The 23,595-nt window shown below is 36.8% G+C and overlaps 1 protein-coding gene across 1 annotated transcript; it reads right to left on the bottom strand.

Moving 5' to 3' along the window:
* Window positions 1-1,477: 1,477 nt before the first annotated feature.
* CXXC4 (CXXC finger protein 4) lies at window positions 1,478-23,376 on the bottom strand. The gene is made up of 3 exons (XM_061191197.1): window positions 23,301-23,376; window positions 19,559-20,871; window positions 1,478-1,613 (listed from the first exon to the last, which is right to left on the bottom strand). Exons 2-3 carry the CDS (start codon window positions 20,612-20,614, stop codon window positions 1,569-1,571), a joined length of 1,101 nt encoding a protein of 366 aa, XP_061047180.1. The 5' UTR covers window positions 20,615-20,871; window positions 23,301-23,376; the 3' UTR covers window positions 1,478-1,568.
* Between the last annotated feature and the right edge of the window lie 219 nt (window positions 23,377-23,595).

The following is a 23,595-nucleotide window of genomic DNA, read 5'->3' as shown; positions in this document are numbered from 1 at the left end:
TTTATTCCTGAAGCTGAAAATAGTCTTTCTAATCTGGCAGAAAAAAAAAAAAAAGAAAGAAAGAAAACTCTTAGGGATCATGTCATCACAAACATTTGTCCTAATGGGACGGCCTTAAGAACCCTGACTGCCAGAAGAAAACCAAACACTACCTGAAAAGGTAGCATGGGTCCTATGAAGCATTAGCTCCTTTTGTTTGGGGGCTGTTTGCATTTATGGAATTCCACAGACTGTGGTCCTGCCTTCTCAGGAATGAAAGCATCCAGTGACAAAAATGGGAATGGAAGAAATGGCACATTCCACTGAGGGCCTAGGGGAAGGCCACCGCTGCAACCAGGAGGCTGTGAGAAAGGAAGATAAAAAGAGATTTAAAAGCCTCACTTTCATGAATGTATTTCATTCTTTTGAATTTAAAAATGCACCTAGCCATGCCTCATGCAGGAGGCCTTTATGTATTCAAATTTTAAAACAAAACTACCCTTTTAATATCATACATGGAATTTAAACATTTGGATACATTTTATTAAGTGTTTATTTTTTTCTACCAAAAAAGAAAAAGAGCAAAAAATAGACAAACAAAAAAATACATACAACCCATGTTGGACTGGGGGAAAAAAAAAAGTCAGTCATGAATTTCTCCCCTAAGATATGATACTTTATCCTGTATCCTAGAAAACACTGTTTAAAGAAAAAAAAATTATACAACTGATTCTGCATGTTCCAACTACTCTGAGTACTCCCCCTTACAGTGTCACCCGAGACAAGTCAACTACACTAAGGATTTGGGAGGTATACCCTTCTGTACAGCTCGTTTGTAAGCAATGCAAGTGCATAACCACTACTCTAATATAGTGCTCAAAAGATTAATTGAAACTTTCCTAACATCTTCCCCTCTTAGAACAATACAACCGAAGGTAATTGCTGGATGCATCATCATCTTTTAGTCTTATAAAACTCGGCATCAAGTCTCTACGGAAAGATGCATGGCAAAACATGCCACTGCTGTTGTTGCTCCTAGAAACAACTGGCAAAAAATATTTAAAGCTAAAATTTATTGCTCCAGATTTAACTCGCAGAACCAGACTGTTGTGTACAAACTGTTAATCTCCATAGATGCTCAGAGATGATTGTCTCCTTGTGTCTAAACACACAAAATACAAGCTGCTATCTGTACAGTTTACAGTACTGAAACACATATATTTGAAAATGAAGTATAGATATGTACTTTGCAAAGATACATGATTTTACAGCAGGGGTTTACCCAAACTTATTTTTTACAGCCACTTTCAAAATAGACAACAACTTCACTAGGATAGCTAAATTACATCAAAGAAAGAATCAGGGTATTGAAAGTAAATAGACTGGCCAATTCCCCAAGCTCCCAGATTATTTTTATATGTCTTTTTTCTTTTCTTTTCCTTTTTTTTTTTTTTGAAGAAACCCCTATACATAAAATGAAAATAATATCTGGATATTTTCTTCAGTGGTGGACTAAGCAGTTTCTTAAAACAAGACATTTAGTTTGCCTTTCACTTCCAAATGCCTTGAAAATAAGACATACTACTGCTTTAAAAGAACCATCGGAATGCTTCAGCGCTGGGAACAGGTGTTCTCTATAAAAAAAGAGCAAGAAAACAAGTTAAGCTTTCTTTCTATGTCAATATAAAATTAGATTTTTCTCCTTTACACTTCAGTAATATTTTTAGTCAGCTATACACAACATAATGACTTGTATATTTCAACATTAAATAAAAAACAAATGTTTAATCTTAGAATACTACAAAAATTAGAATATTGAATTTAATGATAATTTACTAAATATAATGATTAAAACACATTGGTCTAAAAAATATAGGACACACAGCCTAGAACATGGATGGCAATCAGAAGAAAGGGGGAGGTTCAAACTATTAGCCAATAGTAGGAAGACCAGATACAGTATATACTTACATCAGTCTTACATAGGCTGCATTTTAAGTACGCTTGCTAGAGCCAGCAAGCGTACTTAAAATCTGTATCTGCTACATACATATGCAGCCTATGTAAGGCTGATGTTCAGAATTCAGTGAAGTAATTTCTTTATTCTGGAGAATTTCTTTTACGACAGGACAACAACAAATATAACATCAATATTACCTCTATATTTAATAACTATTAATGCTAAACATTCCTACATATAATGGAATGAGAACTATATGGACAAAATATACCACTATTTTAAAACGTCTGCATTTGCAACAAATTAATGTCATATATATGAGACAAACTTATAACTCACCAATGATACTCAGTGGTGCATAACAATCCTTTTGCACCAGAAAAATACTATAGTTTTCCAAAGGAGTAACAAACCAGCACTAAACGTGTGAGCAATCCTTTTAACAAGAAGCTTACAGTTACTGTGGGGTTTTTTGTTGGATAAACAGTAGTTAAGCTATCAAATTTTCCTTTATATATTAACTTTACAGTAAGTCATCATGCCATACTCTTTATAAAACAGAATCACATGAGTACATATTGATGGTACACGAGGAACAAAAAGCTAAGAGTAAATTTTCCCATAGGGCAAAACAAAAAAGTTGATTTTCTTCTTTAGACCTGTCCAACAAGCCTGTGTAGCCTATAAGACAGCTGCTATAGATTAGTAAGTATGTAAATTGGTATGTTGAATATTACCAAAATATCGAGTAGGTATAAAAGAACACACACACACACACACACCCCTTGTAAACACATCTTAAGACAGTGTTAACAGCACTTGAATTTTCAGAAAATACATGAAAAATTCTACTACAAACACTCTTTAATAATTGAGGTTAGCTTTTATTTACTTTCTCATATATGACTTATTTGGTTGACACAGTCCTACTGTAGCAATGTCATCTAAAAATAAAATTGTGTTAACTGAGATGTCAAATGAAATTTAAATGAATAAAATAACCATTTTGGCTTATCTGCATTAAATAGAAGTTTAAAAAAACTGTGTTCATAGTCAACATGATATACTTCACAATGAATGTGTTAAGAACAAACTAATGCTGTCTAATTCAAGTTTGCATTTAGGTATACAAAAAATATTTAAAACTTGTGAATATTTTCTAAAATCACAAACAAAAAGGTCCATTATTCCCATAAAAACAGTACTTACTAATATTGTACTCCCTACTCCTCATGGGTTAATCTGTCTTCTTCTCGCCAGTTCACTATGCATACCTGGATCCCCATCATTTGACTTGGTTGGTGAGAAAAACCCCTTTACTACTTTTAAAAAAGTAACTTTTAAATGATATATGTAATTATATATGCTCATTACACTTATTTAATCATTATTAAAAGTACTGTATGAAATAATAAGAAAATATATTCATTCATCTTAATATTCGTGCTTTACACACACACACACATATATATAAGCAGTAAATGAAAACTTAGTTTACACCAGATGCTAACTTGCTGCCTGATGCCAACTAAGAATAAATTTTATATAAGTATGCATACTTATATAAATGTAGTCATTTTTAACAAGATAAGTTAGATCCAAGCATATCCATGCATTGCAGAATCACATATGAAAAATAAACATGTGCATATATATCCATATATATTCACATTTATGTGTACAGTATGTGACATAGAGATGCCAACTTACTCTCAGATGCCAACTGGAAATAAGACTGTAAGTATATACTTATATATATTGTATCCTGATAAACATATATGTTTATGAAGATAAACAGAAGAAATATATGGAGGACATTTTTTAAATGAGATGAACTCCTTATGTCTTAGTTTCATTTTTAAATCTCTCTTCCAATTCTTGGCTCTTCCTGTGCCCCTTTCCACCACTCAATTTTATCTGCAATATTTAGGAAAAGCAAGCTTTATAAAATGCCACCCGAGATCAAAGGTCATTGTTGTGAGGAAAAAGATAATCGCTTCTCAATGCTTGTTAGCACTAAATAGTAATTAGATAATGCCGATATGAGAAAAGCAGAGAGCTAGTTTTCTTTACTGTCATGACCTGTCACAAAATTGCACTGTGATGTGTACATATTAGTATATATACAATTTTGAGACCAGTACGTATCTCCAAAAATAAGGATACAGACAATCCATTGCTACAGGGAAAGGGAGAAGGTAAGCAGGGATGCACCTATTAAAAATTATTTCTCCCTTATATTAAGATCTTTGAGGTTGAACCCTAAAAATGATTAGTTGGGAAATCACCTAAAATATGTGAGAAAATTTAGGAAAACCACTGGTGCATTAATTGGAACAAATCTTCAAGGCATTCACCAGAAACTTGAAGTGAGGATTCTCTAAGTTTTATTTCAGGGTTAAAGAAAGAAACCAAACTCTTCAGCATCCCACAGGTCACACAAAACAGATGTATATCCAACCTCCTGCCCAATTTTCACTGGGCTCACTGGAAATTTCCTTAAGGCCTGGATTGATTCTTTTAAGCCAGAATGGGGGTAGCAACACTGTTTTCATATGTAAAACATTGGGTTAAATTATGGGTTCTAATTAAGTCTGTCCTAATTTGGGGACATATCTTCTCTAATGAGGTCGTCTTTGTAAGAGGACTTCTGTTTTAAATGGTTGGGGGGCTTCACCACACCAATGTGGTGGATTAAGCACCCTGACCAGCTACTTTTGGGTTATATAAATTCAAGAGTCCCAGCTGGGGAATCACATTCTTGATGAGATTACAGTGACTTTCTGGATCTCAGTGATGCTTGCAGGAAATCATTATCCTGAGTGACAGGGAAGCCAGATTCCCCAGGAAGAGAAGGGGGTGGGGAGGTAAAGAATAGAATTGAGTTGATCAGCATTGTTTAAGGCAGTCTTCACTGCTCACATGGGTGCAAACACTGGCAAACAGCAGCCTTGCTCCCAGGAGGCCTGGGGAGAAACCTGCAGCCCCCAGTTCTCCTTCGGGTACTGCTGTAAAGCATGGTGTTCCAGGGAATTCACCCCTACACGAGCCAGACCCAGAATGACCTTCAAGTTTAAAGGAATGCCTTCTGTTTTCCTCTTAAATAACTTTAAAAGGCAAATTATTGAATAAAATAATTATGTAATCCAAACCTAAGTACGTTTTACATTTACTTCTTTTAAAAAAATGAATACAAAAATTATCAATATGTCTCTGGCAGAAATGTATTTCATCTTGATTTTCATTAAATCAGCAATGAAGAAATAATTAAATAACCTAAAATCAGTAAACATCCCCAAATCTGCTACCTTAAGAATATGAGCATAACTTTCTCTTTTGGTGCTTGGTAGGCAGTCACATGAACTGTGGTATCTTTAGGTCGGGCATGCATCTACATACTCTTGTTTAAAATATGTCAAGCCTAATAAAAACTCATCTCCTAAAAACTGAAATTGGGTATCTGTACTTTCCTACATATGAATTTATATGGGATTGGCTATTCACATCTAGCTAGATACAATATGTAAAATGTTGCAGTATTCAGGACACCAAACAAAACTAATCATTTTTAATAAAGCTAGACATGAGTTTTTAAAGAGCAAATAAAAGACAACTCGATGCTGAAATTTACTTCGGAATGCATAAAAGTTATAAATTGAGATAATAATTAAGACATTAGCAAATTATGTAACTAAAGTTAACTATATCTTTCCAATATTTATTCATGTAGTTTCTAATCCAAAAGTCTCAGTGATTCACATAGGCCTTCAGAATTCTACTGTGAAACAGGATGGCTCTAATACAATACTTCCCAAGCTGAAGTCAGTATTTTGGGGTACCATTATTCTTCGATTAATCAAAAAATAATTTCCTGTTTCCCCATTTATTATTAATTAAAGAAACATAAACACCCAATCATTTTCCGATCCCCATATAATTATGGGAAGTATGCTTCTTCCAACCAAAAGCAAAGCAATTTCGAATTGTAGTCAGCCAATACAGCTTCTTATAAACTCTTTTGAAATACATATATTTCAAATAAAAACTTTTGTTTTCACTGTGAGAAGCTCCACTATAAGTTTCTTAGACTTCTGAGCATCTAAGTCCTTGAAATTGGAACCCCTCACTGCATTTGATTTACCTCTTTGCACTAGAACTTGAAAACCTTAATGAATCACTGAAATTCTGCAACAGGAAGTACATGAATAAATATGACAAAAAAAGAATAGCAGGAATCATTGTTTGCCTTTAGACATTTGATTATATTTTGTTTTGGCTTCATATGAAACTTTCAAACTTTGGGGTATTGTGGCTGAGCAAAAGGAAAAGGATTCCTGCTGGTTAAAAAAAACTACTTTTTTTCTGATTTGATTCACAAAGAATGCTAAAATATCAAGTTATATAGGTTCTTAATTTTTGTACCAACAAAATTTCAAAACCTAATTGGAGAAATGGAAAATTGTATTATATATACTGTACAATATTGTGAATGTGAAAACACACACACATGCACATTATTACAAATTTGGATGATCAGTAGTTATGGTCTAAAATTATACCTAGTAAATGTTAGAGACTCCCCAAAATGTTTTAGGCAAAAATATTTTTCTATATCCTGTTTACAAATAGTATATTTTAAAAACCATAATCCAATAACTATAGTAGAATTATTAGCAAGCACAGGTATAGCATAGTTCAGTAAGTTTGAGAGAACAAATTATGATAAATGATAAGCTCACAGCCCAATAATTTACTGTTATTATAATAAAAAATAACTATATTTTAGCAATTCCAATATTTTAAAATATATGGATTAATATAAGTATACACTGTTTCCACTTTTCAAAGTACACCTAACTTACTTTCTCATTCTGTCCTGTTGTAATTTATATGTATCATATATGTGCTGTCTACCAGATTAAGTTTTCTCAGAATTCAGATGCATTCATCATATAACTGTAAGTCTTTGGTACGCTCACACCTTATTTTGGCCATGATCCAGATGTAAACTAAAAACACCTATCAAATACCACTAATGGGAATATTAGACCCCTCTTTAAAAGGGAGAAAGCACCAAATAAGTAACTGCATAACTTTTAGGACCCAAATTTTTGGAGGTCTTAAATATGATTATAAGGAGCATTCCACTTTTCTGGTTTCCAAATTGACATTTGTGGCCAGGATTTCTCTGATTAATGGTGGAACTAGAAATGGCTTTTTCATTAGTATTGATTCTCTGCGGGCTATTGTTCCTGCTACTCCTTCTGCCTTGCAAATATGAGGGCTCTTCCTCTCCCCCCGCTCCTATGAGAACACCACCACCCTCCCCATCACAACTGTGATGGCATGACTTGAAACTTAGCTAACTTTTGTAAATGGAAAGATGAGATTATATACTATGTTGTAAAGGTGCTAAATCAAGTCAATATGGTGGTAGAGCCAGTAAGGAAAACAACTGTCCAAAGGTGGGTGTGTGTGTATATGGGGAAGGAGTGGGTTGGTAGGAAGAGAAGTAACAGTTTGACACCAAGATTCCCACTGGCCCAGAAGTGGCCAAAAAAGGCACCCACTTTTGGCCCCAGTATCTAATGTAACTACTTGATTTAGGCAAGTGTCTTGATTAATGCTATATAGGATTATATTTCAATTGCTTTTGGTAAAAACACTTCAAACCACATCCTTCCAACAATAAGCAAATTTATTGTATTACACATGGGTAGTTTAGTGATTAAAATATTCTTGGATTTATAAAAATAAACTATAATAGGGATGGTACCAGGATAAGCAGAAAGAGAAAAAATTTTCAACGATCCATAAATTTAAAAGATGCTTTTGAAAAAATATTTTATATAGTATTTTTAACCTATGTATAAGAGGAAGTGTGAAAGGAAATTAAAAGTAAAATTGATATTAAAAAAGCAAAAATCAGGTTAATAAAATCAATACTGTCAAGAATGATTAAAATATTTAGAGTTAATTTTATTTATATATGCCCATGTGTTTAAATCTTTATGAAAAAAATATGGTTATATGATAATGAATCTGAATATATATACATATATATGAATGTATGAATTCATATATATATATATATATATATATATGGCAGACACAAGTTAAGTAATTCTATCTCCCCTCAAAGTCACTCTACTGATTCCTGTTGACTACAACAATACCTTTAGGTGAGATCAATGCTAATTAGCTATCGAAAACACCACCAGCATTCTTTTCATGACCAAGTTGTTGGACAATTTTTAAAAATTTTGGTTATTTTTTTAAAGCAGACAGTGAACTGTCACCTTTTATTAAAGAGAAGAAATATTCACATAAAATGTGAAGAAATGGGAGGTCAGTTAAAAAAATTGAGGTGATATTTAAAACCATCAAAGCCATGATTTGGACAGCCTCTAACTTCTTTTCAAATAAAATACAATAGTTACACCTAATCTCTACAAGAAATTCAAATTATGGTGCTTCTTTTTGATTATTAGAGATCTGGGAATTTGAGAAATAGTCATTTTTTTCTGTATTACATAAAAAGTGAAAATAAGTTTAATAGAAAATTCCTCTTGGGCTAAGTTCTATAATATTTTGAATGTAGTCACTGAACTTCATTTGGTTCAGAATCTTCTATGACAAAAAGCCAACTGCTGAGATAGACCCAGCCTAGAAACCAAAGCATGTTTTATGTCCATTAATTGCTTGGAGGAATTTACAGAAAATTCCAAACATTTCACAGTCATTAGATATTATCAGCAAAATAATATACTTGATTAAAACTATACTTCTGAGAATCACATGTTGCTTGGAGTATTTCTTTTTAAAAAAAAAACTTTTTAATAACCACAATTGCCATTACACTGAATGTTTAAATTCACAATCATGCTGACTTCTTGGTTTCTTCCCTTAATTTTCTGTTTAAATAATAAAATTAAAAGGTATACAGTCAACAATGATAATTTAATCAAGTTATTACATGTTACTTGGCTCTTTAGAAATGTATTTTGGTTAATCTCCCTCATTAAGAGGACATACACTCTGAAGCATTCTCCACTAACACGGTATCACCGTATCTTGTTCTAGAGCAAGTCCTTAAGGGTCAAATTTCTCCTCAGGGAATTTCCATGTACTACTTCTTTTTCTATGTGTATCATGTACTCCATCTTCATGCAAACAGAGTCACAGTCGCATAGTTAACTAACTAGTAGAGTAAATTAATAAGCCTAACTTTTTTCAGGCACAGGATTTATAAGCTGTAGTGACTAATATTCTTTTCATCATTTTTCTGGAGTCTTTTCTATATGCGCAATTCTGTATTTTCCAGGAAATTCTCTGTATAACCCCTTAAAAATTACACTGATATTTTTGAACAGTTAGTTGTTTATAGATGCTGATGGCCTCTATCTCCCTAACCACCATCATCAATTTTTAGCATCAGTTTTCCCATCTTGGCATTTCTATGTTTCTAATTACAGACTTGAGCAAATTACTCTTAAAGAGAAATTAGGAGGAAAAAAAATCTAGTTAGTTTACATGAAACTATTTTATCCACTATGGTAAATGAAAAGAAACAATGCTGAGTGGTTCTAGTGAATCTAAACCCAGACTCATGGTATCTTTCAAAAAAAATTTGAGGCACTAACCATTTCTACTAATTTCTTATTTAAACCAGACTCAAAAAGATGACCTTGAACATGACAATCCTTTCTGCCAACATGCTCCTTTCTCATTTCTCTTTAATCTATAACACTACAGTCTGCCTGTTCTCCCTCTCCCCCTCCCTCCCTTTCTTCTTTTCTTCCTTCCTTTATTTCTATCTTTCAATATAGCTCTTTCTCTTATTCAGGTCATACAAGGGTTTCCAGTACTCTGCAAAATATGCTTGAAATAACAAGTCATACTGTAGATTCTCAGTATGTTCAAGGCAAGAATTCCTTTTTCTTTTCTTATTCCTTGAAAAATTCTGGAGTACTAATAGAAAACTTAATACTACACTACATAACCACATGAGGTAGCCAAGCAGAAATCACAGATAGCAGTATGTGTTTCTTATCTAGATCTGGGAACAACTAGGCCAAGGATGAATTAAGGAATCCCAAGGCTTTTAAGTAGGTGTGAGATTGCTTTCAGAGTTTTCTAAAATTACAATTATATCATTTGAAATGCATCCATTTTTTGGGCTGAGAATTAAGAATGTAAGTAGGGAGCTAATTATCTTGGATGAAAGATTAAGATGTAGAATTAGGGAATGACATAGGTATTTTAAAAAGGCAGTTAGGAATAAAGAAAAGTTTGAGTTCCTTAAGCCAAGATATGTGTGTGTGTATGTGTGTGTATCCACAGCACTTACTATAAATCTTAGAAAATAACAGTTCCTACCTAAAGATATGTTGAATTGAATTGAATTTATCAAGGGTTTACCATGTGTTTAGTATATACCATGAATTCATGAATATACCTCATAGATACAGACCTGCCTAGGAGAAGTAAAGACACACTACTTATAGAAACACATTTACATTTTACTCTTTATCTTGGTAACATTGTTCCATTTACAAATATAATTTCTTTCCTCACTACAGATTTGTTCAATAGTGTTGTGGCTGTCACTAAACTAGTGTTTTTCAAGCTTTTTTGACTGCAACCAACAGTTGGAAATACATTCTACATAGCAGCCTAGTACATGCATACACATACATTTATGTGTACATACATAACTGAAACAAAAGTTAACAATATGTATTCTTACTACATGTGATACACTCATATATTTTCTGCTCCATTCCATTCTATTCTACTTTCTAAAAATCCTGGCGATAAGCCAACACATTGGTTTTCATGGACCACTAATGTGTTGTCACCTGCAGTTTGCAAAACACAGCTTCACGTCGTACAAATAACATGTACATGTGAAAAGCATCACATGAGGAAAATCCAAAACCACTCCACTTCATAACGTATTTAACTCTATGGATAGCAGCCTTACATAGAAGAACCAATATGTATACCCTTTGGCATGTTAAAGGCTAGTGTTCTCTATTTTGTTTTTCATGACTGACAATTAGAGCACACTGAGTGTTTTTGAGAAGATGCCACATCTCACTTCGCATTCATCTACATACAACTGAGAATTTTCTCTCTTTTCCTTATTCTCGACTCCATTAAAACCATCCTTGATCTCACTTAACCTATAAACAAGAACATTTCCCATAGAGAAGTCTTTCCCCAGCACAGTTATTTTTCTGCCACTGATTCACCATCACTCATAATCATCATTTCCACACAATTAAATCTATACAGTCTATTATTCTTTTAAAAATTTATTTCATCTCTTTTCACTCTGTAAAGTTTTAAAGAAAATACATCTTCTCCAGAATTTGCCAGATTTGCTGAAATACACAGAAATGCCCATGACTCTTCCTGCTCTATAAACATTTATCCCTTTCTTCTCTCATCGTACTTGATCTCTATCCTTTTGATACTATTAATCATCCAGAGGTTTTTTTTAAGTCCTTGAGCAAGAAACAGCACTTTCAGCACAGTTTCCCCCATAGTTTGACACTTTTCTTCACTTGCTCCAGAATGTCCTCTGAAATATGAATTTAGATGAATATGACACCCAAATGGAATCCCATTTTCCACCCATCTTGGAAGTATTCACTTACACTCAGGAATTATTCTACCAAATGTTTCAAAGGCATAAGTAAATATAATAACATCAGCTAAAACACAATCTGTTTTTCCTTGTTTCTAATTCAGCTGCCATTCCACTGAACTTTAGACTCAGCTCTGACTCCCTAACCAAATGCATTGAGTCAAGCATGAAAACATTATCTCCCCCCTTCACTGTTTCCATTCTCTGCAAAACTTCTATAACTGCTTCAGCAGTTATAGTCAGCAAAGCAGACTTCCATACCCTGTCCTGACAAAACTTCTTCTACATACTGCATTGCACCCTGGCTTGAATATCTCTTTCTCCTTCGTTTTTAAAGCTTTCTTGGTTAGTATTCCGAATCTTTTAGGGCTTACCACTATTTTCTCCCAGAAAACCAACAGCATTTTCTATTATTGCTCACTAACTTTCTTCATTTCATAAATACTCTCTTCTTATTAAAAAGAAAAAAGAAAAAGCCCTGCATAGTCACTTCACTTTTTAATCTCAAAATGTGTATCTACCTGTTTAACTTCCTACACACTCACTCACACACACACACACCTCATCTTCGAAAACAAGAGTAACTCTACAATTTTCCAGTGTTTGTAAATATGTTCTCCAACCAGAATCTGTGACAGCATTTAACCATTTCTTACAATTATTTTCTTAAACTCACAAATGCACATTTAGAACAACTCCTGTGTCTGTCCAAATAAAGGAAATAGTAGCCAAACAAAGGTATTGAGTTGAAACACAAACACACACACACACAAAATCTATTAAAAGATACAGAAATTAATGGTAGTGGTGTGCCTTTGGTGAGGAAGGAGGATTTGTTTATCAGGTTTATCTCTTTCCAAGTGAAATCATGTCAGATCTTTGGTGAACTGGATGATTAAAACAAATATTCAGAAAACTCAAAGCCACAAAATAGTCTACATGGGCTTTAATTTCTGATAACTATAAGTAACTTGTTGGTATACTGAATTATCTGTAAATGTAATTGTCTTCTCCTCTACTTTTTATTGATGACTTTAAATTAGGAACGAGAAATCGTATAGCATCTTTCAGTATGCAAAGAACATGAACCTACACACAGTATTAAAAGTTGTAGTGAAGGGCTTCCCTGGTGGTGCAGTGGTTGAGAATCTGCCTGCTAATGCAGGGGACACGGGTTCGAGCCCTGGTCTGGGAGGATCCCACATGCCGCGGAGCAACTGGGCCCGTGAGCCACAACTACTGAGCCTGCGCGTCTGGAGCCTGTGCTCTGCAACAAGAGAGACCGCGATAGTGAGAGGCCCGCGCACCGCGATGAAGAGTGGTCCCCGCTTGCCACAACTAGAGAAAGCCCTCGCACAGAAACGAAGACCCAACACAGCCAAAAAAAAAAAAAAAAAAAGTTGTCGTGAAGGTTGGTATTACTATGTCCATTTCACAGTTGAGGAAATAAAGTTCAGAGAAGTAATGCTGATGCAGCTAATATTGTTCAACTGGTAAGTTACTTGAAACTAGTGGCTCTTCCCACAATCTATCACCTAAATGTAGCCACAAGGGTCCAAATATTATTTTTAATTATAAAAGAAGTGAAAAGCCAAGAAACTAGTAGTTTATTTTTTCTAAATATAATTTATATTTGGTTTTATATCAGCCAAAGAAATGCATCTGTAGTTATTAGTTCTTTGAAAAAGCAGTTGTTTGCTTTGCCACTGTCTTCTGAGTAAGAAATGTAACGTGAAATAGATAGGTTAAAGATCAAAAAAATAGAAAAACAAAAGAATTTCACAGGTTCGCTCTCATACCTGGCTATGGATTCTTATGCTCTTGAAATAAATTAAGAGAAAGCCCTGAAGTTTCACAGAGAAAAAAATACTTCTCATAATGTTTTAGAGTAGAAGTTAACAAGCCTGCTGGGATCCTTTTAGCCCCTGCAGAGCTAAGTCTTCAACATTATTAAATGGCTGTCGCATCTGAAGTATGGTGCAACATAACTCAATAAACAACAGAAAACATGTGATGCTGAATAGAGGGAGGCTTTTCGATTACCCTGCAGAATAATTCAATTTCAGGACAGGTGTTTGCATGTGATGGAACAAGATATGACTGAAGGATAAAACCACCTGTGTGTCCCTCCCTCAATATTTTGAAACTACTAAGGATAATAGCATAAATGCTAGATGAAAAAGTATGCTAAGAATAGCAGAAGCACTGCAGCACAAATGAAGGAATACAATTATGCATGCACAAAATCCTCAGAATTTACACTGATCCCACCAAAGAAAGTACTGTCTTGAAAACAGGTTTTTGTTAAAAAAAAAATGATATTATCTAGAGTGCTCTACTTCCCCAGCCAAGATCATCTGACGTTCTAATTGGTGACTGAAAAATCACACTTACAAAGGTGAAAGATTTTACCATTATTTTGGGTTCATTTTTGCTTTTTAAAAACTAATCTAAAAATAAGAGGAAAACTGAAAGAGAAGTAGTCCTTTCTCCAACTTGCATATTTACATGGGCCTTTCAATAAATCTTGAATTTAACCTATTAATTTAAGTAGATATTTTTATACGATGAATGAGCTCATTTTTAATATTTGTAAAATATGAATAAAAATAAATGTAAGAGACTGAAGCATATACAGGCTTGTGAAACTTACTAGATAATAGGACATTTTGTTACATTTTTCCAAAGCAAAATTAAAAAGTGAATTGTTTTCTGGTAAAAGTAAACTACATATTCAATCTGACCAATTGAGATTGAACAGTAAGTTCTAAGAGCACCAACTACTTCAGATGAGTTTTTTTAAGACACACTTCAACCTGTTCCTGGGGAACGCTCCAATAGTTTTTTGGTTTATGTTTATATCCAGAGGGAATATTCTACCAGTGTCTCCAGGATCACCCCGACATAGTTCTTCAGTCTCCAACCTTGTACTGTAGAACAAATATGGATGAAATGCCTATGTCTTTTTACACACCTTTCAGTTTTTAGTCTTACAGACTATTTTATTAAATTGTCCTGTATTTGTCAATCTGTTAAGTCTGCACTGTGCAAAATTCTTAACTATTCACCCAGGAGAACAGTTGACTAAAACTAACCAAAATATGCAGCAATGCTTCAGTAATCAATTCATTAAAAAGTTTAAAAATCAAGTAACTTTTATTTCCTTCATCACTAGATATACTTTCCATTCTCATTTAAAATATCCAAATATTTTTATATGATTAAAGTCTAAAGTTTGTTGTTGTTATTGGCTTTTTGATTGTTTATTTTTATTTTGTTTAATGATGGCTGAACTTCAAACAAACATTCTTATAAGATAATTTACAAATGCTTTTAATTGCTTTTATTCTACTATTCCTAATTGCCATCCAAAAGATTGGTTAGAATTTGCATGATGTTTGGATGAGAAGGGGTATGATTTTCATTTAGGAATTATTTTAAAATGTGTGGTTCTTTTAAAAACAACTTTGACTAACTTGTATTAAATCTAGTGATGGAAAGAATCTCACTGGACTTGCATTACACTTTGATGTCTTGGCAACAAATCTATTTTCTGACTTTAGTCAAAGCTGAACTTTTCTGAGCTTTTTTTCTTAGCATTTATGAAATTCAGACTCTTTTCCCTATGTTATTTCTATATTACATCCTAGTGTTAATCTACTATCATTTGGTTTGAATTTCTTGAAAAGTTTCCTCTTTCCCTTTGATTAAAACAAAAATGTGTATTTTTATACTGGGATGTTTTTGATTCTTGAAACTGAAAACTGAAAACCCATTTTTGAACTATGATATAAAATGACAAACTGTTGTATGTTGCAATTTAAGATACAAAACATTTGTATTTTACCTATAGGTTTTTTTTGTCACAAACTTCCAAATCTTATATGACATGTTCAATTGTTGAGCGGTTTCATTATTGAACCCTACAGAGTCTGAGTTTGAGTGACACACCTATTTTGTGTGTGGTCTACAAATGAAAAGGTGGGGAAGCAGGTGCCACCTTCCTGCAAAAATTGCAGACAATGCTCTGTCCAGAATTTTACAATTGCCATTTGTGTGGTTGAAGCTCTTAGAACTTAACCTCGTATATAGGAAATGTGTCCCTCCTCCCTTAGAACACTCTTCTAAATCCAGTTACCAAGCGTGGGGCAATATCTGGATGCTTTCCACGAGACCTCTTAGGACCTCAACCTAACTTGCAGAAAATTATTTGGGGACCGTTCATTCAGCAGATAAATTTTTAAAAGAGAGAAAAGAAAAGAAAGAAGATGAGATTATCCTTTTTCCTGACTTTCCAGTTTCTCAGTCTCTTCACTCTAATGTTCTTCTTCCAACTCCCGCCTCCAGCTCACAGAAAGCCTGGGTGGCAGCGGTGTGTATGCTCAGCAGAGAGCCAAGAGCGGGGGCAGGGAAGTCTCCCGAGGCGCTGCTTACTAATGTAATTCCATAAATCAGCTAATGGGAGAGAAACCAGATCTGTGTGGTCTCTAATGCTGTCCCACAGAGATCAATCATGTCACCTGAACAATGTTCAGGGACTACGAGGCTGGGGTTACCCACGGGACAATTTTCTCCCTTGAGTCATATCAGGTTGAGAGATTTTAAAAAGTTAGATCTTAGTATCAGAAATGTAACTGCTGTGAATATAAAAACTACAGGATTCCCTTTGTATGAGATTACCTTTGTGTGAGACAAAGGTCTGTCATATAATGTATTATCATACTATGTAATCCCATTTCTTAAAATATCTGGGAACTTAATATTGATCATTTAGGATACAAGTTTTTAAGATAAGTTTTGTTGCACAGGGGCATACAGTATTTGTAATGACTGCTTTGAATAATCAGTGATAATTTTTTTAGTGGAGTAATTGACTAAATGAATAGTCTTATACGCAACTATACAGTGCACAATATCATAGAAAAACTAAGTTTGTTTTATGTGCATTGTCATCATATGGAATACTATAAAGGGGTGATTTTATTAATATATTATTAAGGAATTAAGATGCTCTTAACATGAGGCTAAGCAGGAAAACGTGGAAATAAGTAAAGCTGTTTTAAAAGGAATGCCAAAGGGGAGGCTTTAAAAAACATGGGCAAGAATCCCAACACATCTATGTGAATCTGTCTTAATTTCAGTTTACTCACCCTGAAAATCTGATTATGCCTCCAGTATTTGGCATGAGAATAAGTCAAAGGGAAGAAGAGCACATGGGGCTTGAAGTGATAAATAAGAATAATAGTGATGACAATAATCCAGATATTAATTGGTGTCCATAATTTAAAGTCAACAAATATTAGCTACTGAACTTACACCTGAAATCCACAGGTAATATCCATAATGAATCCCCAAATCACTATCCTTAGCCAGGGAGTCTACCTGACATCTAAAATATCTCCACAGATGATGATAAGTTCCAGAAACCAAATTAGAGAGGGAAGCAGGTCAGCAGGGGTACTTTTCACCATCCCACAACCACTGCTCCAGCTTTGGTTCAGTCATGTAAACCCTGTCACTCTGACATGCATCCAGCTGGTTTCCTACAACCATAACTGTGTGGTTACACATGTGCTTAAGGCAATCATGCTGCCTTTGCCGCTTTAAAATGACCTAGATAGAATCTTAGCCAATTAAAATTTTTAAAAAAACAAAACTTTTTCTTTCTTTCTGCCAAATTGCATTCCACTAATAATCTTAGCCTTGAACCAAGAACAATTCTCTGGTAGGAAGGGGTGTATAGCTAGGAGAACATCTTCAGAGAGCTCTACAAAGAGAGAAATGTGTTTCCCCTCCCATCCACACCCCAGTTTCTGAAGATCAACAGAATTTTAAAAGAGAAGAAAAGGTAATACTATGGAATTTTGTGATCAAAAAGCCTAAGAAACTTAAGGATCACGATAAGTTTGTGGGAAAACTATCAAAAGGAAGAAAAAAGGAAACTTACGAAATTTGTTTAGACTAATAAATCAGCATAGAAACTTGTGCAGAAAACCTCTTGGTACTCACATTAAACTCGTTCAGAGAGGTTACTTACTAAATAAATGAGAATTATTCAGTGGTCCTATCTACTACATACCCTAAACTGGGATGCAGGCAGTGCATGAGTCTAGCAAAAGATGAAGGCCACTTAGCAACACCAAATCTATAATTCTAGATTCTATAATCCTAGATACTATAGTTCGAGAGGAAAAAAAATAAAAGCTATGTATCAACTGGGCAATAACAGAAGGCTTTAGTATGAACTGAATTTTAATTGCCCATGGGCCTTAGAGACCTAGAGAAGTTATATTAATCCAGAGAAGATCATTCAAAGCTAAAAACTAATTTTTGCCACCTAAGAAAACACATGGACCTATGCCTTTATAATTGTTGTTATCTTTGCTTAAGCAGAGTTGCCAAAGGAAATGTAATAAACCACCCTGGAGTAAAGTCAAACTTTCAACAGAGATGGGTTCTTTTATAAAGAGGAATCAATGCAATATTTTGATGGAATTGATCATAATCAATAATGATATCAATATAAATTGATTTTGAGGGAATTCCAAAGTGCTATTTGCTTTGACTTATATTAATAAAACTTAAAAAGAAAAAACTGTATCTTACTTGTGTTCAAACATGCAAAGACCTTTAACTCTTTTCCTTTCTCCTTTTAAAGACCAGTCCTTCTTGGAGAAAACTCCTTTAAGCCACGTTCACAATTTTTTAAAAGAATGTGCAGATTTCCCTCTGATGATAACTTGTGAGAACAACTCTCAGCCTACAATCCAGCCCATAGAATATTCCCTAATGCTAAATCCACCACCTATATATGAACACTTAGCCATCTACCCTGTAAGTTATATCAAGAGGCTAAATATGATTACCTGTCCATATTTCTTTACTAAATACACCACCAAACCCATTTACCTCTGATTTTCCATTTTTTCCCCTTTTGTTTTGATCAGGTCAACATATGAAATTTCCATCAATCTTTGTAGTTAACATAATTAAAAGCCTAATTTAACAAGTAATTTAGTGAGTATCTGTACGTTGTCTGTTTTAAGGGCATATAGGAAAAAGAAACTATTATTGACCAAATAGGGTGTCCAACAAAACAGTGCTTGGTGTATACAACAATTTTGTGACTACAAAATGGTTAATCTGCTAAATGCAGAACCCCAAATTTATATTTTTTTGTAACTGACTTTTAGGAATCATTCGTTTCTAAGCTATGTAAGACATTCTTAAATAAAATTACCATCACCTGCTACAAATGGTATCTATTCTAAGTCATCTCTCCTTAAAAACTGCAAATGGTGTTCAGCTTTCTATACTATATCCACTTTCCGGAAAAATACCAAGTATGCAGAAAATAAAATGAGGAAACAGAAACATTTTGTCACGGTAAGGAGAAAAATTATCCTAGAAAAGGGTAGAAAATCCCCTTTTGAATTAATGTATTTCCGTTTCAATGATTACTCTGTGTGTGTGTGTGTGTTAATGGGAATGTAGGCTTGTGTGCCACAAACTGTGTCCTCACTGTTAACAACTGGGCCACTAATAAGTCTCTCTTGCCCAATAAAAGTATATAGAATGTGATGTGTCCCACCCTTTGGGCAGAGATGCTTTAAAAATAATAATCGGGGGGGGGGTCATTTTGAACAACCAAGGGAAATTTCTGACCATATTGAATGTGAAACTTCTGATTTTTCAAACCAATTACATTAGTTTTCCTCCCGGAGCTAAAAAGGAGGGGCGCCCTCCCCATATGGAGGGCGGTTCCAGGCGAAGTGCAGCTGGGGAGGGTGGCGGAGAGGCCATGACCTCCGCAAACCACCTACAACTGTATCTTACAACCTGAATGAAGCTTCAGGAAAGGGGTACTGCATCTTGAAGCCAGACAAGAAGCCCTGAAGGGGAGAGGAGAGGGGAGTGAGGAGGGAGGGGGGGAGACTGGGAAACAAGAAATCATCTCCTCTGACCTCTAGCGAAGTGCCAGGTTTTTTCTTTAGCTCTTCACATTTTCTAAATTTGCAGATCTGGTGTCCCGTTTTGCGGTTCCTGCAACTGCTGCAGACGCCACAGTTGATGAGCCTCTTGCAGGGCACGCAGACCCCACACCTTTTCCTCTTCTTCTTGGCCGGGTTGGCTCCGCCAGCTCCCCCCGAGGAGGACGAGGAGGAGGAGGAATGATTCTGCGGGCAGTCTGCCAGATTGGCAATTTGAAACGCACTGTCTGTGACGGCTGCTGAGGCTGCTGCGGGGGAGTGAAGGGCTGTCATGACGATGACCCCTGGAGGTAATGAGATGCCCCCTAAAGCCGGGATAGCGGAAAAAGTCCCCACGCGCTCGGGGAGATTCATTATCTCTGCTTCAGCAGCGCCGCATTTGAGCTTGTTCATGCATTCCCCCGCCAAAGGTCTGCAGTGTTCGGGGGATAAGGTGGAGAGGAAATTAGTATTTGCCATTTGCAACGACGGCTCTGGCGGGCAGCCAGCTTTCCCCAGCCTCTGGGAGTCGTTTCGGTGGTGCATGCTGGTCCTGCTGCCGCCGCCGCCGCCGCCGCCGCCGCCGCCCCCACCGCCACCGCCGGCGGGGAGGATCGCCGAGGAGGAGGCGGAGGAGGAGGCGGCGGCGGAGGAGGATTTCCTGCTGCCCCCGCCGCCCCCGCCGCCGCCCCCGCCGCCGCCGCCGCCCCCGCCGCCGCCGCCCCCGCCGCTGCCCCAGAGCATGGCGGTGGCGGCGGCGGCGGTGGCCGCGTTGTCGCAGTTCCAGGGGGACATGCCGATGCGCGCGGCGGCCGCGGCGGCGGCGGCGCTGCTGGGGAAGATGGGGGTGGTGATGCGCGCGATCTTGGCCGCCTGCGGGAAGGCGCCCCCGTTGGTCTTGTAGAAGGAGGTGGCAAAGGAGCGGTAGCGCTCCATCTCCGAGTTGTAATCCACAAGGCTGTTCAGGGCCCCCTCGGGCAGGTGGCTTTCCTTGGGCAAGCCCGGGGCCTCCGGGCTCGGCCCGGGCTCCACGCAGACATTGGTGTTCATGGTACAGGGGGGGAAGAAGGGGTGCAGGGTGGAAGTGGGGACCGTCTGGTCCGACACCTGGGTGGGAAAGGGGGGAAGGTGGGGGGGAGGGAAGGGGGTGATGGTGGTGCCGGGGTGGGGGCCGAGGCGGGAGGGGAAAGTGGGTCCGGGTGGGGAGAGCAAGGTGAGGACTGCTTTATTCCTCTCTGGGGCGCATTTCCACAGACGGTGAATTCCCAGGCAGCGTCTTCCTTTGCATTATCCTCCAACTGTTACAACTAAAATAAAGAAAGTCATTCCAACAAGCAGCACGAGGAAAAAGATCGACAAATAAATAAACAGCCTCCCTCACTACCCCACCGCAGACGCTGAAAGCTCCCACATTCTTCGTCAGGTCGTTTGCATAACAATCATCAAGACGTGACCCACCCCCCCATTCCCATCCTTCCCCCACGCTCCCAGCCCCGCTCTCTCCCTCCTCACGGCACACCACGGCTCCTCCCCCCTATTCTTATAACCCTCCTGAGAAAATGTATTAATAGCCAGGATACCCAGGGAAAGAGGAAAGACAGGGGTGACAAATGCCGAGGGAAAAGGGCAATTGGAGTGCTTAAAGACATGCAAATCAGGGGTGGGAGGGCGATACTACCTATAAGCAGAGGGCATTTAAACATTATGAAATGTATGAACAAGTGCTGCCTGGGCATGCAAATGCTCTAAAGTAGAAAACAGCTATGGCCCTATGAGGAAAATGAACAGGAAATTAGCAAATGAAGTACTGAGAAAGTCTGCAATACATCCGAGTATAAACTGTAAGCAAACACAATACAACTGAGAGCTAAGAGACTGCCCACATACAATCTGAACTAAAGAGGTAGAGAAAAAAGAACTACCAGCTGCCACAGTGTCCTTCTGTGTCTGCGGTCATTAGTTTGAATCCCAGCACAGCTGGCTCTGTTAGGGGCTTAATTCAATGGACCAAGGACGGGTCTCAATTGTACAAGCCATTTGGTGGTGGGGCTTGGAGGGGGTAAGAGGGTGGTGTTCTACTTGTTTAAAAGAAAGAAAAGAAAGATGGACTAGATTAAAATTTTTCTTAATAATACAAAAAATGTCAAAGGTTTTAAACCAAGTGCCTGCAGTCTCTGTAAGAATATTCCCAATAATTCCTAATGGAGACTCCAGTCTATTCCCAAGACAAGAGGAAAGCATGGACTTTTTGAGGATCTCTCACAGTCACTGATTTTGAGTAAAAGTAGGGGGGAATCATTTAAGGTGTTCCATGAAGAAATAATCATTAAAATGTTTTTTTTTTCTTTTGCTCTGTTTTATAGGAAAGTTTAATGTTAACTGGGTATTTGCATTCATCTCTTTGCTTACAGGCCATTATTATGCTTAGGAAGAGGTATTTTAGTTGTTTATCACAGAGGGAGAAGTACATCACAGCCTTTTGAGAAGTAAAGCAAAAACATAAAGTGTATATTAACCTAAAAAACCAGTTTCTTTGTTTCCAGATTTTTTTTGGGGGGGGCAGAATATCTTTTTGTGACATCTTCTGAAGCCCACATATTGGTCTAGAATGTGGAGTTCAGGGAATTTTAAATGGGGGCCCAGCAGTCTGTCTCAAATATTCAGTTCAAAATGGATATCAATTATAGCAATTATGCTTATAATTAGATTAATGAACCATTTATGCCCAAACTCCAAGTGCAAAAACTTCAATACCTGATGATGAGGTGCCCTAAAAAGAGGGGTTTATGTAAACAAATCCCTATTAAGCAAAGTAAATCAAGATAAGGAACCTCACCCCAGGCTGGATTAGAAGCTAGCAGGCATCTTTCAATCACAGCAAGTCCCTAATCATTCAGGAACCACCTCTGTGGTTTCGCATTAGGGAAAACTGCTCCCTTCAGAGGTCTGAAGGCAATACAAAGGGTGCCCCCAAAATGCTCCTGGCTAAATATTCTTGATGCTGGGAAGGGGGTGGGGGAAGACACAGCAAGAATATGCATATAGCTTCAGTTTCTGCGAATCACATTGTAACTGCAAGACCATAATAACTGCTACTCAGTAAAAACTAGTTATGCCAACCATGCATTAGATACCAGCACACTGAGTGGAGGGAAAAATTTCAACATTTTAGTCTTTTGACCTTGTTCCAAATAAAGAAATAATTTAATGTCCCTTTTTCAGAGTATTAGAGTGGTGTCTCCAAAAAGAAGCTTTTCTTATTACCATCACCTCCCCCTTCCCTCCTCAAGGTTTAATGCCACCAGAAACTGTAGAAAATGATTGTGCCCAGCATCCAGGTCATTATTGTTTAATCAATGCATCTTGGAGCATGAAAAAGGTACCTAAACCACAGCTATTGTTTGGATTTTCTCTAAAAAACGAAATAAAACACACACAAATAACTATAGTCCTATTCCAAAGCTAAATTAGACATCCATACTTCATGATCCTGTTTTGCCTTTAAACAATGTGACTGTACATGCCTAATATTGTATGTCTGGTCTACCAGAGACATAGAGATCAAAGGTCATATTTAACATTCAGGAGGAGGGGCGGGTGCAGATTAATTAATAAATTAATACAGCGACGCCTTTTATCGCTGGAGTCCAGCATTAATAATCTACTTTTACAATCCCAACGGACAGCAAACATTTAAGAGCAAAAAGCCAGAGAAAGAGAAAGAACAATCACTTACCAGTCTCTTTTTATTTGGGGAGCCTTAGAATTTGCAGACGCTGCCAGTCTGCCTTTAATTAGTTGCACATCACCCCCTAACACAAAGAAACACAAATCCAGATGTGTCTTGGCAGCTCCCAATTACAACTTTAATACTTGTAAACAAACTGTTGGGGACGGGGGGATAAATAAATATGCGGATCAAAAAAAAAAAATACCTGTAAATGGCTTTTTTTTTCTTGTTGCAGAGAGAAGGAGGAGGAGATGGTGTTAGTGGAGGGGGTGGAAGGAGGAGGAGGTGGGGGGAGAGGAAA

The sequence above is a fragment of the Eubalaena glacialis genome, chromosome 5, assembly GCF_028564815.1.
Source record: "Eubalaena glacialis isolate mEubGla1 chromosome 5, mEubGla1.1.hap2.+ XY, whole genome shotgun sequence".
NCBI classification, from domain to species: Eukaryota; Metazoa; Chordata; class Mammalia; order Artiodactyla; family Balaenidae; genus Eubalaena; species Eubalaena glacialis.
Note: the sequence above shows the minus strand (reverse complement) of the source record. Positions and strands in the feature narration are given on the sequence as shown.